The sequence below is a fragment of the Leptidea sinapis genome, chromosome 35 (genome assembly GCF_905404315.1).
Source record: "Leptidea sinapis chromosome 35, ilLepSina1.1, whole genome shotgun sequence".
In the NCBI taxonomy this organism is placed as follows: domain Eukaryota; kingdom Metazoa; phylum Arthropoda; class Insecta; order Lepidoptera; family Pieridae; genus Leptidea; species Leptidea sinapis.
Genome location: NC_066299.1, coordinates 9,111,775 through 9,132,192, shown reverse-complemented (window position 1 = coordinate 9,132,192; position 20,418 = coordinate 9,111,775). Strand labels below are relative to the sequence as shown.

Sequence of the window (20,418 nt, the reverse complement as noted above, 5' to 3'; positions counted from 1 at the left end):
TTCCCTTACTGCCAGATCTTTTTCTATCACAAGCAGAGCTCTCATTGTACCTATTAATAGCCCGGTACACATTTTACTATTACCAAGCGTTTGGAGAGTTTTAAAAATTGCATTTGGCTCCATACCTACTTTCTTGCAGTGCCCAACGCCAGTATTACGGCAAGAGTATTAATGCTGAGTCAACTTATGTTAATTTGGTGCTGTCGTATCTAATGTTATAAGTAGGCAGCCCTACAATGTCGAACGAATTCATCACATTGTCTTTACGTGGAAGAGTATTTCTTGACAATCGTGTGGACTGCGGATTACCACTACATATCAGTTAGTGACGGAAAGTTTGTGGAGTTTAATGTGACGTTGAAGATCGATAGAAAAATCATTTATTCAATTAGGTCAAAATGACACTTATGAATCTCAAATATTTACCACTACTTCCGAAAAGTTGAGCTGTAAGGAGAAGAAGTGAAAAGAAATTATTGACACTCTTTTAATCTATATTTACATGTTGTTTACATTTAATGTATTTTACATTTTATTTTATACAATGAATGTTAAGTGACGCACCAAAAATTCTCAAACGTTTTGACTTGACTTAAAAAAAAGAAAATAATGTGAAAAGTTAATCTTAAAAAATACTCAAAAGAGTAACGAGTGCAGTAGACATCAACTTACCCATAACCCAGTAATTTCGCAACATACCCAGCCGTTATGCAGACACCTCCGTATAAATAACTAATTAAGTAATAACCCATTCAACTTAAGTGTTCGGGACTTTTGTGAAATTGCACCGATACCTTGTTTGAAGCATGCTAAAAGTTGATAATAGCTAACTATTATCGACCTTTATAAATATTTAAATACTTACTTATATTTGCATAGTAGTTTATACACTGCTTAGGTATCAAAATATAAAAATTAGTCTAAAGTAAACACTGGCTCTATAATAATAATTGGTCACTGGCTTGTGAACCAAGTTAAAAGTGCGCCTGCCGCCATCTAGCGGCATCAGCACCGCAACGCACCTCACCGACTAGACAACAGTTTTGAATTACGAATCCACATAATAGTATTCTTCTTTATAAAATGTTTTTGGTAACCCCGCTCTTGTTTAATATTGTAAATCATAATAGTTATTTCAAATCGGAATCAGAATTTTTTTAACGGAGCTGAAGTATTTATGAGATAACTATGTACTTCCTATGAGTATATTCCGATTTTCTAAAACTCTTTTGGGTAACAGTATGGTGGGAAGTTCACTCAGGCTGAAGGTTGGTTCACAAACACTCTCCACCATCCTATATGAACATCTTAAAGTTAAGAATGTTGCTTCCCAAGTAATTCTGATAGATAGGTACATCAGAATCAGTTACTATTGAAGTGTTTTCCTCAAACTTACGATTGTTTGTGGCGAACGTAGCACTATTTTCCACAAAGAAAACGTGATGAGACAGTGACAATATTGGGGGTACAAACGTTACCTCCTAGCGATTTATTCTAAAAATCCACACAAAAAAAATGCATGAATGAAACTTAGTAGGTAGTCAAAGCATTTCAACAGATATTGTCGCAAGACACGCATCTATACTTTGAAGACGGGTGAAGCCAAACACGAGACTAATGAAAAGGGAGCATCCACTCACTGGATACATATATGGAGGCACATCATTGTTTTGACGAGCTTAGTGGCCCCACATCAAAATGTCAGAGCTGAGATCAGACCCAACGCGTGAGACGTATTCTGATAATGGTAACTTCCTACTTGTTGATCTCCTAATTCATTATTTTATTTTATGAGCCACAAATGAGAGTTACAAAGTGGGTTACATACTTAGCCCTAATACATCATGGGCATAATATAATATTATTAATCTTCATTATTTACTATAGGTCACTCATTTTGCATAATAATTTAGTACCTACAATCTGCATGTAATACATAATCAGTCATTTATATTTTAAAAATAATGATAACCACAGTTGCCTCACTACATTTGTAAAAAAATTATTATTTCAGTAGAACCATGTTTGAAGTAACTACATACACTTTTTACCAAATATGTAGTGATTTATAAGACCAACCTGGTTCTACCAAAATGATTAATTTTTCCTTAATACAAACATAGCATCTAGAATTGAGGAAAAATAAAACAAAAAGTATAGCAGGTATTAATTTACTTTATTTGAAAGGTACTGACGACAAATCAACTTAGTAACATCAAAGTATATGCCTTAGCATTTACAATGCCCTATACTCTTACAGAAATGCCATTTGGTTCACCTCAATATTATCAATGCAAATCAAGTTTTGCATTGAACAGTCCAAATCTGATCAAAACAAATGTTCACATCTTACAAATATAAAATAAACTTATTGTAAAGGTTTAATTAGACAGTTACTTAAATTAACAATTACACTACTCTTCCTCCCGTCTGCTGCTGGTATACTTCTATTGTGTCGCCTTCTTCCATTTCAAGTGATGTAGGTGTATCATTCTCGTTGATGGGCTGTCCATCAAATCTGAATCTTACTACTTGCATTGATAGACCCTGAAAATAAAATACATACTTAATTAGTAAAATGTTATAAAATGATTATAATAAAAAAACATGTAATCTAAGAGAAGTATTAGTAACATTGGATTTAATTTAGTAAGCTTGAGAACCCCATAATAGTAAATTAACAGAAAACTTGAAAAACCAACCAGCCAAAAATTCAATATTTGTGTGTTGTTTATTATGCATTTGAATTTTTGTCAGCTACACTTCATGGATCTATTTGTGTTTTTTACACTATAAATTGTCTTAGGTAAATTTGTAATGACTAAATCATTATTTGTAATGGATTTTATAAAATCTAAGTATCTGATACATATTGAAAATTATTTACTACTGAACCAATTTTAATCAAATATTGCACACTTCTTTGCACAGGATGTGGGCTAGATTATGGGTACCACAACGGCACATATTTCTACCGTGAAGTAGCAATGTGTAAGCATTACTGTGTTTTGGTCTGAAGGGCGCCGTAGCTAGTGAAATTACTGGGCAAATGAGACTTAATATCTTTTCTCAAGGTGACGGGCGCAGTTGTAGTGCCGCTCAGAATTTTTGGGATTTTTCAAGAATCCTGAGTGGCACTGCATTGTAATCGGCTTGGCGTATCAATTACCATCAGCTGAATGTCCTGCTCGTCTTGTCGCTTATTTTCGTAAAAAAACTGTGACCCTTAATATTTTTTAATTTCAAATTTTATTTTGGTATGAATTTTATGAGATTGATGCACACTATGACACAGTTGAGTAAGTAACATTATAAAATTACACACTGGGAAAATCAAAATAATTGCTGATGATTTAAATTTCAAAATTATCAAAAAACATTTTATATATATGTGCATTTAAGAGAAGCGAAGCACTCCCAGTCACCAGCTAGTTGTATTAGATAAATATATAATTCAAATATTTTTATTCAGAATAGGATTTAAAATCACTTATTCGACGTCAAAAACTACCACCCATTCAAAAGAGACTACATATTGTAGAAGCATATACATCGCCCAACAAAAGACTTACTAACTCGACCCAACCGAAGTTTATGTTTGTTCCTCGTGTAAACATTATGAATGTCAGTTTCTAGAAAATTCCTCAATGTGCTTATGAACATACAGAACATTATCAAAAAAGTATTGAGAAGCAACAGTCAAAATGTTTATTTTTTTAAATTTTTCTCTTAATGATTCTTTAGGACCTAGGTTATAAATCGCGCGAATAGCCCAAAGATGGTATTAATATCCGCCGCACTGCCCCATAACAATATACCATAGGACATAACACTATGAAAATAACTAAAGTATACTAATCTCGCCGTATCTATGTCAGTTAACCGTCTAATTTTCTTAACCGCATATGCTGCATAACTAAGCCTATTCGCCACGGATGCTGCAATTTGGAATCAAGAGTAATGCCAAGAAATACAGCAGATTCTGACTGAGGATGTTTATCGGAAAAGGGCTTCCTAAAGATTCTAACACTATGCAGCTTGTGTTTTTGCTATTGATATTTTTATAGTGTTGATGTTCAGTTGGCTGATACCATATTCTCCAGACTTGACCAAATAAATTTAAGAAAGAGGCTCTCAAATAAATAAATAAATGACCATTATTATTATACTCAAATATTATTACTACTCAAAGTGGTGCCAACACTTTACTTGACAAAAATTGGCTCATATGGATAGGCCTATAGATAGGGATCAATAAGGTTTGGTGACTGACCAACCATCAAGAATTTTTTGATTAAAATTTATAAACTGTTATTATATCATATAATACATTAATTGGTAAAAATACTTGAATCATATCTAAAACACTTTAATTAGTAGCTTTGCTGTTACTATATTTTTTCAGGTTCTGTGTATGTGGTGTAAAGTAGTATAGTATAAGTAAAGAAACTGGATCTGTCACGACATAGATTAAGACATAAATGGGGAATGACCGTTATATTAAATAAATAACACATGGGATACTTCTAGCTAGCAGACCGACAAAGAAAATGAGTGAAGCTTGTGCATCAGAGTTGGATGTCTTGTTTACATTTATATATTATGTCCTAATTAAAAATGTGTTGTAAAACTGTTTAATATACAAATTTGGCCGAGGAATTCTATAGCTGAGATACACAAGATCAACTCTCCAGTGTTTTTCTTATAGCCTTAATATGTCAGTATCCCCCAAGTTAACTCAATGCTAAGTCTAGTTATATACTCAGCAAGCTAAATCATGAGATTGTAGGTCATTAATAAGGCATTGCTTAAACATGTTCATTTTATTGATATCATGTACAATAAGAAAAGCTGTACTGAGAGATATGAATTGAACTGATATTGAAAAGGTCAGTAATGTATACCTATCAAGAGCATAAGCCATCTTAGATTGCAATGCCTACACAATACACATATATATTTAAATCAAAAAATCACACACATATTTTCATCACTGAAACACTGAGCATTTGGTTACAGTTTAGGTACATATAACTGATGTTTAAAACAAAGGCATATATCCTACTATAGATTTAAAATATAAATAAGAGGGCCTAGACTCATCTGCTGAGTTGTCAATTGAGCACATTTTTTGTTGATTCTCTATTCACATTTGGTGTGAAATTCATATTGTCTATAGATAATATTGCTTACCGCTGTATATTAATACCGATTTAGAGCTGTGTTACTCATCAACTAAAATCAAGAAGCTGAGGACCCCAGGGAGCTTCATTACTCCTCGTTCTGGTATGGCTTAAGTAAGACAGCTAACATCTCATAGACCTATTATAGTCTATAATTAAAATAGTTAATTACTTATAATAAAGTAAATAGCATCAATACCTAACACTACTTTAACAGATGGCAAGTTAGTAAAGCAAGCATCTTGTTTTGAGATTCTTTTGTAAGGTTAGGATAAGATTTATCTTGTTAGTATAACTTTATATTCATGGGCTATTTCCTACAACTTAACATCTGTGCACCTATTTTGTTTAAACACAATCCTTTTTCAATCTCTATGCTGCTGTGTTGTATAGGTTTCCTCACTATGTTAAGAGGACATGATATTCAGTAGCAGGTTGCAATTCTACTTCATAGATTTACAAACAAAATTAGAAATAAAATTCCAACAGACAAAAAAGATACAGCTATAATACAATTCAATACTGAATTTTAAGACAAACTGAATAGGAATATAGTGATGACGTGATAATTAAGATGAGATGCACTCAATTAATAAGTTGTTAGCCTGGATATAACAACAATAAATAGACCACGAAATGATTTGGAGAATCCTTTGGAACCTATTTCACAATTAATATACCTAATAAATAATGATAAAAAATATGGTATCTTGATGATGGGCAGTGACCGGTACTTACATTTCTAAACATGATTTACGGTATAATAATTGTGTACAACAATTAATACAGGTTTTTCAAGCTAACTATAACAATTTAAAGTAATTTTTATGCATATTGATGCCGTACTTACCGCTCTATCACAATAGGCGTTCATAAGTTTTCTGAGGGGTGTGTGTTTCTTAATTTTGAACTGGACAATGGCATTGTCTTGACCTAACACTTTCAGATTGATGTGTTCACTTTCACCCTGGAATGAATAATTCACAATATTACAGTATCGTGCAAATTGATGGTAAAATAACCAAAGCCACATTGTAGAAGAACGCCATGTCGGAATAAAGCTGCCGAGTGCCGACACAGTATATTGTTTGTTCAGAAATATCCGTACCTTCTTTTCATCTGCCATGTTGATATATTAAATTAATTGGTAAATACACAAAACTGTAAAAATATCTTAATAATTTACAAAGAACAAACACTGACGTATCGTAGAATATACAATGGCGTGGTAATGATGGCGTCCGATCCCAAGTCGCAACAGCTTGAAAAGGAAACAGACAGTGCTGCCAACCTATATGCGCGAAAGTAACGGCGCAGTTACCGCCTTTTATTGACATTTCCTCGCTACTACAACGATTACAACTTAAAAATGGCGGTTTAGAAATCATTTTAGATTTCGAGCACTTTATTTAAAGGGTTTATAATATATTTATATACTTTATTTAAAATATTTGGCCACATTCAATAGTCCATGGTTGTGCGAAAACACAAAACTTTTGTATTTTCTCTACTTTAAAACTATTAAGTGAGTACTTCAATTTAAAATCTTTAAAATAATTAATATACAATAAATTAGAATCTTCGCCGTAAAAAAGAAAAATAGCCCGTTAGCAAAGTAAGAAAGTATTAGTGTTTTGATTTTAATTTATAATTACCACATACGTCATCCTAAACATCATTTCCGTATCCACTACCAACATTAGAACGAGACATGTTAGGGTTGTCACTTCAACATTAGGCGAATAGTGATGTTCCAATGAAAGGTATTGCCATGACCAAAAATTGTATTATTGGCAATAACTTCATTTATGAAAAATTATAAATACCTATTATACTTATATAATGTACTAGCTGACTCGCCAGACGAAAACCTACCTCCAGAACCACGCTATCCATTGGTGGAAACAGCATAAAAATCAGTGCAGTAGTTTTTTTATTATTTATTTATTTAGTTTATCGCGAACAGACAGACAAACAGACGCGAAGAAAGAAGGCTTTGTTTTATAATAATTAGTGACAGGCTATTGCACAAATAAGACCATTTGAATTAAAATGGTATTAGATATATTTTTTTAAATGGTAATTGTGAATGACTGCACTATGACAGACATACAAATAATGAGAGCAATATTGCGTACTAAAAATGACGCTTACCGACATACTATTACATTTCTTCAAGATGTACATTAGTGCCACTGGTATTCTGTATTTTACTATATTTTTATCATGAGTGTTTAAACGAAAGAAGCAAAAATTTACAATATACCTAATTTTAATTTGTTATGTTCTTAAAGTGATAACACTCACTTCTGAGATTAATAATTACACAAATACAATTTGAAGACACAAATTCGCGTTCCGTGCGAGCGCTCTTTCCTGAGTCAACCGTTCGAGTGACGTATCGACGACTATCGCTCTTTCAAATCTAAACAATTTGTTATTTTTTTTAAAGTGATAACCCTCACTTTTGGGATTCATTACATAAATAAAAAATTTCCAGAGAGCGCTCGCAGGGAACGCGACAGGTCGCGGGTTCGAGACCCGCTTCGTTCATAAATTTAGTTTTAAAATTGTGTTTACCTACAATTTTGTTCTTTTTCAAGTTTTATTGTTATTACTATTGGTAGACCTAAAACCAAATTAATATGTTCGTAGAGTATTTGAGTAATAACTGCAACAAGTTTTCTATTAATTTATCATTTTTGATAACCTGTTAATGCGTTTTAAAAGGCATAAAAGGCATTTATTTTCTCAAAATTGATTCCTTTGGAATTCTTTTTGGTGTCATTTCTATAAGAAACAAATGGCGCTCTGAGAGTGAAGAAGTGGCGCAAGAAACTCTCCCAGCATTCTTTTTAATGAAATATACAACATTGAAGATGAAATATGAAGCCACAACCTGAGAGTTGAACAGAGCATACAAGATTTTATGACGATACGTCACTCGAACGATTAGCTCAGTTGGCAGAGCACTCGCACGAAACGCAAGAAGTCGTGAGGTCGAATCCCGCATCGTTCATAAAATTTTGTTTTCAAATTGTATTTGTGTATTAATCCTAGAAATGAGGGTTATCACTATAAAAACATAACAAATTGTTTAGATTTACAAGAGCGACATCTCAAGTCAATTTCCTAATATGCAAATATTGAGGTTGAGCAGGTTATCAACTGTAAAGTAGATCCTGTAGATGAAGTGAAAACCTGAGAGTTGAACAAAGCATACAAGATTTTATGACGATACGTCACTCGAACGGTTAGCTCAGTTGGTAGAGCACTCGCACGGAATGCGAGAGTTCGTGGGTTCGAGTCCCGCATCGTTCATAAAATTTTGTTTTCAAATTTTATTTGTATGTCATTGCTATTCCTATAAAATAAACATAATCGAGTCTCAGGCTGTCGGATCACTTAGATATTTAGCTGTGGAGTAGTATGATTTACGACAAGGCTATTTTTTAAATAAAACATTTAAATTTATTTATAGATAATGCCTGAACAGTGGCTGGGACTTTATTATAAAAGTGTATACATTTACCCTTAAAGCTATTATGTATCTTATGAAGCCTACTAGAGTTAGTTACAAGCAATCCCTTATTTCTAGTGTTATAATTATAAAAATCACTATTACGAACGTGACGATTTTTGTGAACACATATTATAAAGAAAATTTTCTCCCTCTTTTAAAATGATATTGTTCTGTACTATAAAGACTAACTATTAAATTCAGTATACCGTTATGTGTCTAGAGTTGATATAACATGGCTGCTACATAATATATGCATCAAGGCTTCTGCTGAATATCAATGGTCCTTTTTTAAATTGGATGACATTTACATTGGCGCGTGATATTTGAAGTGACAATATGGCAACATTGAACAAGCTGGGTTTGCTTTATATTTTCTTATTGAAACATACCACAGCATACCGCGGTGTCAGAGCTTAGAAACGCCTGAAATATAGTTCAGAGAGAAAACTGTTCGGTGAGCTGTTTTTTCGTTAAATGTAAAGAAGTGGAACGGGCGGATGGCATTTCTCTCGTCATGTTTAGAACGTGTGCCTCCGAGTTGACACCAATGCTCGTACGTTTATTCCGGCACTCATATTCAAAAGGCGTAGTCCCGGACTGATGGATGTCAGCTCTGATACATCCGATTCAAAACAAAAGGAGACAGTTCGGATCCGGCAAACTACAGCTTTTACCTCCCTGCTCTCCAAAATCATGGAGATCATAATTAACTGCCAGCTCTTGGTATACCTAGAAGGTCACCAGTTGATCAACGACCGACAGTACGGCTTTCGCCACGGTCGGTAGGTGATCTTCTGGTATACATAACACATATGCTTCTCTCAAAACTTCCATCATTTGGGCTTCCCAAGAGCTTTGTGTGAGTGGGCCATCAGCTACCTGGCGCAGCATACAGGTCGTTCCCAACGGTTATTGCTCGAACCCGAAGCCCATGAACGCTGGAGTTCCCAAAGATTGTGTGCTATCTCCCACGCTGTTATTTCTGCATATCAATGATATGTTGGACGCCTCCACATGCACTGTCACGGTCCGGCCACACATGGAGTATTGCTGTCATCTCTGGTCTGGCGCACCCCAGTATCAGCTCGATCCATTTGACCGCGTGCAACGCAGAGCAGCTCGAATTGTCGGGGACCCAGTGCTCTGTGAACGGCTGGATCATTTGGCGTTGCGTAGAGACGTCGCTTCATTGTGTGTCTTCTACCGCATTTATCACGAGGAGTGTTCCGAAGAGCTGTTTAACCTGATTCCTGCCGCCAAATTCCACCTTCGCACGACACGCCACAAGTTAGGATATCATCCCCACCATCTGGATGTGTGGCGGTCCTCCACAATGCGGTTTTCAAGGAGCTTTCTTCCACGTACTACAAAGCTTTGGAATGAGTTTCCTTGTGCGGTGTTTCCGGGACGATACGACATGGGTACCTTCAAAAAAAGCGCGTACACCTTCCTTAAAGGCCGGCAACGCTCTTGTGATTCCTCTGGTGTTGCAAGAGAATGTGGGCGGCGGTGATCACTTAACAGCAGGTGACACGTACGTTCGTTTGTCCTCCTATTCCATAAAAAAAAAATAATAGGCAATATGTCTATTTAAAAACATAGACACTAATTTAATAAAGATTTTTCGCCTTTTGAATAGAAATACAATACAATAGAATTAGAATACAAGAAAAAAAGATGAAATATGAACAAAAAAAAATGTTTGAATCACTCTCCTGTAAAATGCACTTTTAGCGCTTTAGTAATTTTGCCTTTCCAGTGACAAGTGACGACATATTACATATTATATAATATTTATATATAAACAAAATGATAATATCCTCTCGCTCTCTGTGTTATATATAATTCATATAAAACTACAACTGTATACGAACAACATGAATTTAAATCATAGATTTAAATTTACAAACTATTGTAATTTATATTACGTATTCACATAAAATATACACATGTATCAATACTTACGTTATATTTTAAGAATACTGGAAACACAGCGAACGAACACAGCAAAAATCTTGTACCACATGTAGACTCACAATATACTAGAGTATAGGTACACTAAGAGAGCGCACGAGAGAGAAAAAGCTACAGCAAGAGAGAAAAGGTACGCGTATGTATGTATAAGGTCTTTAACCGATTTTGATTCACATATCGTAAACAGTCAACCACGCTTGGCATATTTAGCTCAGTATTTTGATTAGTAAAGCACACATTGACCAATTGTTCACGCACTAACGGGCTGTCAGTAGGAATAGTTTGACTCGATAGATGGCGCTTTTAAAATTAATATATTATGAATAAATAGTTTAGATAAACAACTAGTTTTATTTTCCTTATATTATTCGAAATGAAAAGTACAGTGTTTAACACGGGTAAAAGAATCATCTCCTACTCGGACTATAGCCGTCTAAATACCTCGGGAAATTCCTTCCTTCGGGGATTCTTTCGACCCTCGGTTAACAATCTACTATTTAATTTCTCACACTCGGATAGTATTGTTGTTTTGATCTGATTATTAGGTAGAAAATGTTGCTTCCCTCCACAGAGAGGGAAAAACTCATACAAATTACTTCCCACCATAGGGCTGGAATGAACTTTAAAAATAGAACTGCTGTCAGCTGTGTAGAGTTGTATGTAAAAGAAAAACTAATAAAAGAAAATGCTGCGGCCATGTGACTTTCTAAGCAGCCAGTGTGAACTTAGCACAAACTTCTTTGAGCGGAATATGCCGCAACAATTACGCGGTGAGCTCCATATTTAAAATTCAAAAAGTCTACATAAATTGTCCTAATTTGACAATTAGTTTTACTACTAATATTATTACATATTATGTATGAATAGTTTAGATAAACAAATAGTTTTATTTTCCTCATATTCGAAATGAAAAGTAGAGTGTTTAACACGGGTAAAAAAATCAATTCCTACTCGGACTATAGCCGTCTAAATCCCTCTGGAATTGATTCTTTAGACCCTCGGTTAACAATCTACTATTTTTTATCCAGAAATTATTGAGAGTTCCCGAGGTAGCGCTAAATGTATTTAAGACGGACAAAATCGCGGCCGCAGCTAGAGTAATATGCTCGAAATAAAAATAAAAATGGCAAATACACGAAAAATGTAATACTTATTGTAATTAATGTATTTAAGAGGCGCAGGGATGTCGGGATTAAAATGAAATTGAATTATCAAATAGAATATTAAATTAAAAATAAATTCTTGCTCGCAACATCGATACGATAATTAAAACCATCGACCAAAGGGCGCCAAAAGGCAATTTTACCCACGCTAAACATTTAGCTATATAACTAAACTACGAATGTGCTATGACATGGTTTATCCATCCAAACTCTGTACTATATTATTATACTTGAAAGTGAAGACAAATATTAAAAACAAGCGCCCACAACAAATTAATTTTCGCTCGCGTTGCATCGACACTTAAAAATTCTGAAAAAAAAAGGAATTAATAGAACGGATTGGTACATAAATCAAAATATGGTTCTTCTTTTTTTTTCATGTGTTAAATCTTAATATATTATGAATAAATAGTTTAGATAAAATTATATTAGTTTATATTCTATGTATTTAAAGTTAATTGTCAAAGGAATAGTCCTATCGTGAAATTAAAAGATACATTTTTGTTTGGAATGTTTATGACAAATTTGGCTGTTCTGGATATCTGTAAAAGTGGGAGACTCTGGTATTTCATCAGACGATGGAGTTCATGGCGGATACTCCCTGGAAGTTGTCGGCTGAAGCGAATTAGGGCGTATTTTTATAGTTTCAGTTAATTTGGTTGAAATTTTAGTTATATTTTGGACTGTATCTTCAATGTAGCCTTCGGCGACTGTGCTGGATTTCCAGCCTCCATGTCTTTAACGTTGTCATGTTTGCCCCAGCATCGGCTAAAAGTGTTGCTGACGTTCGTCTATAATAATGTCCGGTATACTGCTCACAGTTTGGTAAATTCAAATATGTTGCTATCTGCATCGGCATACCTTTGATTTTATTTTTACTGATCACTTGTTTATAGCATTTTCCCTTCTGATAGTTGAGAAAAAAACGGTCCGTTTTTACATCACTAAGTCTCATTTTTTGATATTTCTTTACTATTTGTGCAAACTCTTCTCTTCTTTTACTACAAACGAGCGCTGAATAATTGTTTTTGTTTTATTCAGTTTTACTAGTAATAATTGGCCTTGACTTTCAATGTTCTTAATTGTCAAATTTGTGAGTTCACTGCTTCTGCAAGCGCCATTTATACCGAGTATCAATACCACCTGTGAAACACGTAATTTTTTAGTATTTGTGTAATAAATACGTTCATTTTTAGAATAAATACATAAATACTTAGGGAAACTTACCTTCACTGCCAAATATATCTCGTCAGGAGCATTATTTAAAAAAAAACCACTTCATGAGACCCCTGAGACTGTCTTTTCAAAAATGATGTTAAATTATGGATTTTTTTCAAATTTACATTGTGTTTTACACTAAGTGTACTCTTGAGCATTGAATATCGGCTCCATAGCGTAGAAGGCTGTAGTTTGCTACACAGTCCATTAAAATATCTAAGAAATACACTTTCGGAAAACGATTTTATATTCTTCTCTACTCGCCACTTCATAAAACCATTGTATGTGTTTATATATCTTTCTTTTGAGATTTCTGGCAAAAGATTTTCAATAACACACAATTTGCCTTGTCTCTAATTGAATCTGGTGTTAACATTTCAGAATCGCTTGAACTCATTTTTAATATTCAAATCTTAGCATAAAAGATTATTACCTATTTTTTGAATTCTGTCACAGATACAATACAGATCAGTATCCCGCCAATTTATCCCACCGCGAAATTGTTGCAGCTTATTCCGTTCAAAGAAGTTTGCGCTAAGCTCACACTGGCTGTTTAGAAAGACACATGGCATTTCTTTAAATTAGTTTTTTTTACGTAAAACTCTTCATAGCTGAAAACTGTTCTATTTTTAAAGTTCATGGCAGCATTTTCCACCCAATAATCAGATCAAAATTAAAAAAACAAATCAAACAAAAAAACATTACTTTCCGAGTGTGAGAAATGAAAAATAATTTATTCAGTTAGTAAATATTTTATTCAGTTAGGTTTGTAAGTACCTAAGTGAGTTACTGGTGTTTCAAAAAGCTGATTCAGGCTGAGTATGCAAGGGCAAAATACAAACCGTAATGAAATATAACATGATTCTATTGGCAGACGAATTTGATAAGATTGTACTTTGAATGACTGAATCTAGATTCACATTTATCTTAGATATATTCTAGGTTTATCTACGCCTGATCATAATCCTAGCTACGCTCTTGAGAAGGATGATGACCACGTCGCACCTTTTTGATCACACGTGAAGTTTATTTGGAGTAATGAGCATATACTTTCGTCAGTGAAAAGGATTTTGGTTCCCAATATCAGCTTGAACCATTGGACCGCAGCAACGCAGAGTTCCTCTAATTGTCGAGGATCCAGTGTTTTGAGAACGGCTAGATCACTTGGCGTTGCGTAGAGATGTCTGCGTCGCTTCATTGTGTGTCTTCTATCGAATTTAATACCGAGACTGTTGATAAGAGCTGTTTGACATTTCTACCGCCGAATGCCACCTCCGTACGACACGCCATACATGTAGGATATAATACCCACCCTCTGGGTGTGTGACGTTCCTCCACAGTGCGGTTTTCAACAAACTTACTCCCACGTACAACCAAGCTGTGGTATGATCTTCCTTGACCAGTGTTTCCGTGAGTACCTTCAAAAAAAGCCCGTACATTTTTCTAAAAAGCCGGCAACACTCCTGTGATTCCTCTGGTGTTGCAAGAGAATATGTCTCTCTTGTCTTCTATTACATAAAAAAAATTAAAAACGATATTTCTGTACTTTTCACTCGGGTATCAGGACAACAACCATGTCAATCGTCTCTTTAACTGTAGCGATTGATTAAGGGCATGTCTTGTATGTCTGAGTTCCAAGCTTCAGGTCTTCATTGCGCGGAAGAATCTTAGTGGGAATCTTGTTTTTATTTGTTCTAATAGCACGGGGCCGTCCCGATCTCTATCGATCTTCGACAGAGGATGTGTTGGTATATCTAACAGTAGCACGATATACAACTGATACCTACCTTTTGAGGTATCATGAGTTATGAAAGACGGCTCCACATCAACTTTGTCCAAGGCAATCACTGCAATTTTGTTTTATTTGCAATCCAATACCATTATTGTGATTTAAAAATAAAAATAAGTTGTGTAAGTCCTAGTAGCTATGAGTATAGCTTATTTAACGATTATAACATAAAAGAAAGGGCAAAACAATTATAAGCTAAATGGCAATTAAAATAAATTAATCTTAAATTTTATAGATATTATTAAACAATAAACGATTAGTTCATTCATGTTCAGCGCGTTTGGCACAACGTTGAAGTTGATGCTCCTGTGGCAAATGATCAAAGGTTAGATAAAATATTAAATAAGAAGATAAATCCATTATTGTTTTAACATCTTATTTCTATATTATATAAAATAAAACTCTTTTAACACTTATGTAGTCTCTTAGATAGATAATATTAATAACCACTCAAGCTTTATAGTGTAAATGATTATCATTTACGATAAAATGGGATAAGCTTGATGTTAGTAATCTTGAAATTATCTCAAATCACTCGAAAAACCTCTTATTAAAAGTATATCTAACATCACGCTGACGTTGATGTGACAAGTTTTCATCCCTATTCCAACGCACAAAAATTTTAGTATAATTTTGAGAATATAATATGGGCTTATTCTAGTAGAACCATAAATAAAAAAATATACAATAATACATAAATAAAAGAATAAAAAAATACAGATTTAAATATTATCACGCTAAAAATTTAAGACATGTTAATGTAAAAATAATGGAAATGTATAATATATATAGACCAGAGGCGGCCTTACCCATTGCGAGGCTCCGGGCGGCACGTATTTGCGAGCCGCTTTGTATTTCGTGATAAGTATGTGATGCAAAAGTAGGTTTGGTTGTTTGGTTAAGGTAGATGTCATGTTTCAAATAAAATTTGACTTTTAAAATACTTTACACTTACAAGATTAACAAATACAGATCTAATTAATTATTAAATTGATATTAACGGCTTTTAATTATCTAACGAATGAGTTACGTCATTTCCGATTGAAAGAATAGCAAGGGCTGAAAGCCGATTTTGTCTCATTGAATTCCTCAAAAATGTTTTAATAATTTTAAGCCTTAAAACACATCTTTCAGCAGATATATCATAATTCTCAGAACTATTTCGATAGTGGGGTAATCTTCAGTCAATTTTTTCCTTCTGGACCACAATGTTGGATTTGCAAAATGTTGAATCCCAAAATGTTGAAGTCGTGAAAAGTTGAATTTCACAATGTTGAATTCGCACAATATTAACTTCAAATTCAAATATTTTTATTCAAAATAGGATGTGACATCACTTATTGAAAGTCAAAAACTACCACCCATTCCAAAACGAATGCCTCAGACCTGCGAAGAATGGGCGCAACAAACTCAGCGGGCATTTTAATCGAAAAAATATGTTTACAAAGTACAATTAAACTTATGATTTAATAGCCTGAGGCCGGTCACTCCATTCCCAATCTGTGGTTAAGGTTGCTATAACATAATTATCATTAAGAAAGTCATTTATGTTATAGTAACCTTTACCACACAAACGTTTTTTAACTGTTCTTTTGAATAAAGTAATACTAATTTTGAACATTTTCTGGGATCTGGTTGTAAAAGCATATACATCGCCCCACAAAAGACTTACTAACTCGAGTTAGCAGAGTAGTAGGCATAATATGTTTATGTCTGTTCCTGGTGTTAACATTATGGTTATGACAGTTTCTAGCAAATTCACTTATGTGCCTATGAACATACATTATATTATCAAGAATATATTGAGACGCAAAAGTCAAGATGTTAATTTCTTTGAATTTTGCTCTCAATGATTCTTTAGGACCTAGGTTATAAATAGCTCGAATAGCCCTCTTCTGCTTGGGTTGTTGCGCGAGGCCCCTGTAACAGCGCCACCCCCTAAGGCCGCCAATGTGTAATAGATAGCGTATTTTCTTAAAGCATTCTATACGGTAAATTTTAATATATTTGCTGTCAAAGTGTGGAATATATGGAGCTGTTCTTAAATAGGGAAAAATCTTATGGGTTCGCGTCACCGAAATACTCATCACTGAAGCACGCAATAAATATATAATTAATAAAATTAGAGAAACATAATATGTACCTAGACACTTTTTAAATATACCAAAAGTTCTAAGCTTTCGAATTAATTTTTTATTACTTAAACAATGGTTCAAATAGGACTCATGTTCACTCTTATCATTACCACTAAATTAAATTAGAAAGCGTCAGGTCGCTTACCTGCTGGAAAACAAACCAGCCGCACATATCAGTAATATCAGAGGTCTAGAAATCCGTTCTTGGCCATTTAGATGTGAGTATGCTCTCGACTTGAAGGTTGATCTTACCTTGTTTACAAACGCTGTAGTTGTGTGTGGTGGTTGCGATTTTACTGATATTTTGCAATAAACTCATTTATAGATTATGTCTTAACATGGGCTATAGTTAAATACACTATCAATTTAATTAGGACTTACAGCTGCAACAAAAAAATTAGATTGCGAATCTCCATTATTGGCGGCGAAACTGTATTTGAAGAATAGTAACGCTTTACACACTTTTAGCTTACATTAGGGGCTATATTTCATCGGGACACAACGGTGGCACAACCAGTCGCCGCTACCAACAAAATGTATACAGTTCTTTAAGGAGTTGCTCACATGGTGTCCGTTTGGTTACGCAAAGAATTTGGTGGCGCGATCAGCTTGGACACGTCATGACTCTGGTGTCTAGTTTGGTAGCTTAAGGACACCACGGTGGTGTGACTGGTTGTGTCAATGGGGTCACGGTGAAATATAGCCCTAAGAGTCTTCTCAAAAACTTTCGTTGTTGGATATTTTTAAATCATAGGCCATGTTCTGGGTTATACCAATATTTCCTTTTGACTGGAACTGGGTTTTAAGGGAGGAGTATCGGGAGTAGGTAGTTTTTATGCTTAGTTCTTTCCGCTGGCAGTGCATCGTATATATTACTACCGTCACCATACTGATATGAGTGTCAACAGACTGTCAAGAAAGTTTCTTCCATGGACTACTAATTTGTAATGCACCTTCAACTATTTTGAGGTGATAGTGCTTCCAAAAAACGACAGTATACGCGCAATAGTAAGCAAGCCTGGTGATACTGTTGTTGTTGCAAAAGATTATTGGGTGTTCAATTTAGCACTAATGTATGTATCTTAATAACCGTTTGCCCACTTAGGCCCTGATTGCGATCGCCTTGCAATCTAGGAAGTGATCCACGGATGAGCACCGAGTTGTTACCAGTTAATGTCGCGCAGTCGGTATTGTATGTTGGTATTGCGCATTAAAATTATAAAGCCAGCATGTCGGCAGCAGATTATAAACCAAAGGACCACTCGCCGACCGCTTCAGTCTCTACAAAATAGATGCAGTGAGCGAATTCGTACAAATCAATATGTAACTGCATTTATTGTTCTTTATAATTGTGTGGTGTCGGTACGGATTTGGATCTGCGTTGACCTAGCGAGCTAGTGGACCTTTATTCCACAATAAAGACTTACCTCCTTGCGGGAAAAACTGTGAATAAATAAGTTTGAATGTTTCCTCTCGCACAACGCCTGTGGGACACTCTGCTTTGAAACCGCGGTAGAGTCTCTTGAGCTCCGGCTCGCTAAAGCGCGTCAGTTTGCGTAATGCTGCGATGGAGTCCGGCCGGTATCGTGGCAGCTGTTCACCCAACTCCTCCAGCTCCGAATCTGAAATTATGTGATAAACTGTTTATCTACGAGTGTTTGAATCTATCTATTTACATAATAAAATCGTTAACATCCTGCGTCTGTTATTTTTTTTAAAGAGTACGTACAAGTTGGACTTATGCTACTGAGGCATATTAAAGTGCGAAGCTTGTCACTAGTATTACAATAAAATAGCAGAAGCCGGTCACCCGCGACATTGCACTCTTTTACGTGACAATCTCAAAGGTCAACTTTTACAATTTCATGCATTATATTTCTTGTGCAGAACCCTAATTAATTTTCATCATAAAACTTTCAGTTTGAGTTACGCCTTATAACCTGAGTTATCTCCTATTAAAAGTTCCGTCGAAATCGGCCTGGCTGTTGAGGAAACCAGTCTAACAGATAGTCAATGCTAAAAAAATATTTAATGCTCAAATAGAATATTCTAACTAGATTGAAGCTCCATTTTATGTTATGTCTTTGATAATGAATACGATATTTGTATTATGTTAGATGCTTCAGATGAGCGTTACATTTGCTAGTGTTAACATCTTATGCTAACATCTTGATCGTCTAAAGCTACTTGATCCCTCATAATGCTACAGAAGGCTTGTGATAATGAAACAATAGCAAATTGTTACGATTATACATATTCTCTCTGCAGAATTACACTCACTTATCTACTCATTACATCTTGTTGGGATTTTGTAGCGTTTTGTGTATCTGACTAACAACCGCTTAAAAGAAGAATCATTTTTGGCGCGTGGAGAATAAAAAGGTCTATCTGACAGCAGAGTAATTTCTACTAATATTATAAATGTGAAAGTTTATATGTCTGGATGTATGTTTGAACTTCTTTAACGCAAAAACTACTGAATAGATTTTGATGAAACTTTACAATAATATAGCTTACACACCAGAATAACAAAAAGGCTATAATCTGTAAAACTATAGTGTGAATTATACAAAATATAAAAGAAGTGTGATTGTTACTAATGAATACAACTAGCGCCATCTCTTATCGACTAGCAAGCAAAAGATCTATACAAATGAAAACTTAACTTCTCTGACCATAATATTGTGTTGAATAGTTAATTATGAGGGATTACTTCGTTTTTATTTTTTGAGTATCAAAGTGGTAGTCTTTGACATTCAATAAATGATATTAAATCCTACTTTGAATAACAATATTTGAATTTGTATTTATATTAATATATTAACCCGAAGAACGGTCGATCACTTAAAATAATTTATATGGCAAAACAACGTTTGCCGGGTCGGCTAGTATTTGTATAAAATACGATTCTTCTAATAAAATTCTGCATTATTTTGATGTTTGAATAAATGATTTCTATTTTATTTGCAATATGTTTCATTTTATTGTCCATCACCTTATTTCCCATGCTTTTATAACATTTTCTTATGGATGAGGAGGACAAATGGGCACACGGGGTATCACAGGAGTGTAGTCAGCCTTTAGCAAGGTACATCTTGATAGGCCGTATATACAAGAAAATATTGGGTGAAAAAAAAAAATAGGAAAACGTTTGACCCTAAAGGCCATCCCTGCAACTTTCCGCTAATTCCATACCTAAACGACGAAAATTATACTTATGACGATTTATATAATTTAAGTTGTTTTGTTCTATGTTTTTGAGCTCTTCGAAAAAAGAAAAAGTCTGGTTAAAATTAAATAAAACCCTATTTTCAAAATTTTTAGACCGCAAATACTTTTGAATGAATAAACCGATTATCACGCAGCTTACAGTCCATCGGTAAAGCCGTTTAAAAAGTATTCCAAAAAAAAACAAATTTAGAAAATTTTGTTT

At 34.4% G+C, this 20,418-nt stretch overlaps 2 protein-coding genes across 3 annotated transcripts in view; both read right to left on the bottom strand.

Annotated features, from left to right (window-relative positions):
• Window positions 1–20,418, bottom strand: part of LOC126975235 (Kv channel-interacting protein 4) — a 251,112-nt gene that overhangs the window by 5,741 nt on the left and 224,953 nt on the right. For both annotated transcript variants that reach the window (XM_050823033.1, XM_050823032.1), the window contains one exon: window positions 18,413–18,607. In XM_050823033.1, the coding sequence (XP_050678990.1) occupies window positions 18,413–18,607 (195 nt within the window). The remainder of the gene's footprint in view (window positions 1–18,412; window positions 18,608–20,418) is intronic.
• On the bottom strand, window positions 2,158–6,460 carry LOC126975278 (small ubiquitin-related modifier 3-like). The gene is made up of 3 exons (XM_050823091.1): window positions 6,292–6,460; window positions 6,034–6,150; window positions 2,158–2,547 (listed from the first exon to the last, which is right to left on the bottom strand). The coding sequence occupies exons 1-3, from the start codon at window positions 6,307–6,309 to the stop codon at window positions 2,410–2,412; spliced, it is 273 nt and encodes a 90-aa protein (XP_050679048.1). The 5' UTR covers window positions 6,310–6,460; the 3' UTR covers window positions 2,158–2,409.

Coding starts and splice junctions, on each gene's coding strand:
- LOC126975278 (XM_050823091.1), bottom strand. Junction 2,548..6,033: donor ACGCCTATTGTGATAGAGCG/GTAAGTACGGCA, acceptor TTTTATTTTCAG/GGTCTATCAATGCAAGTAGT.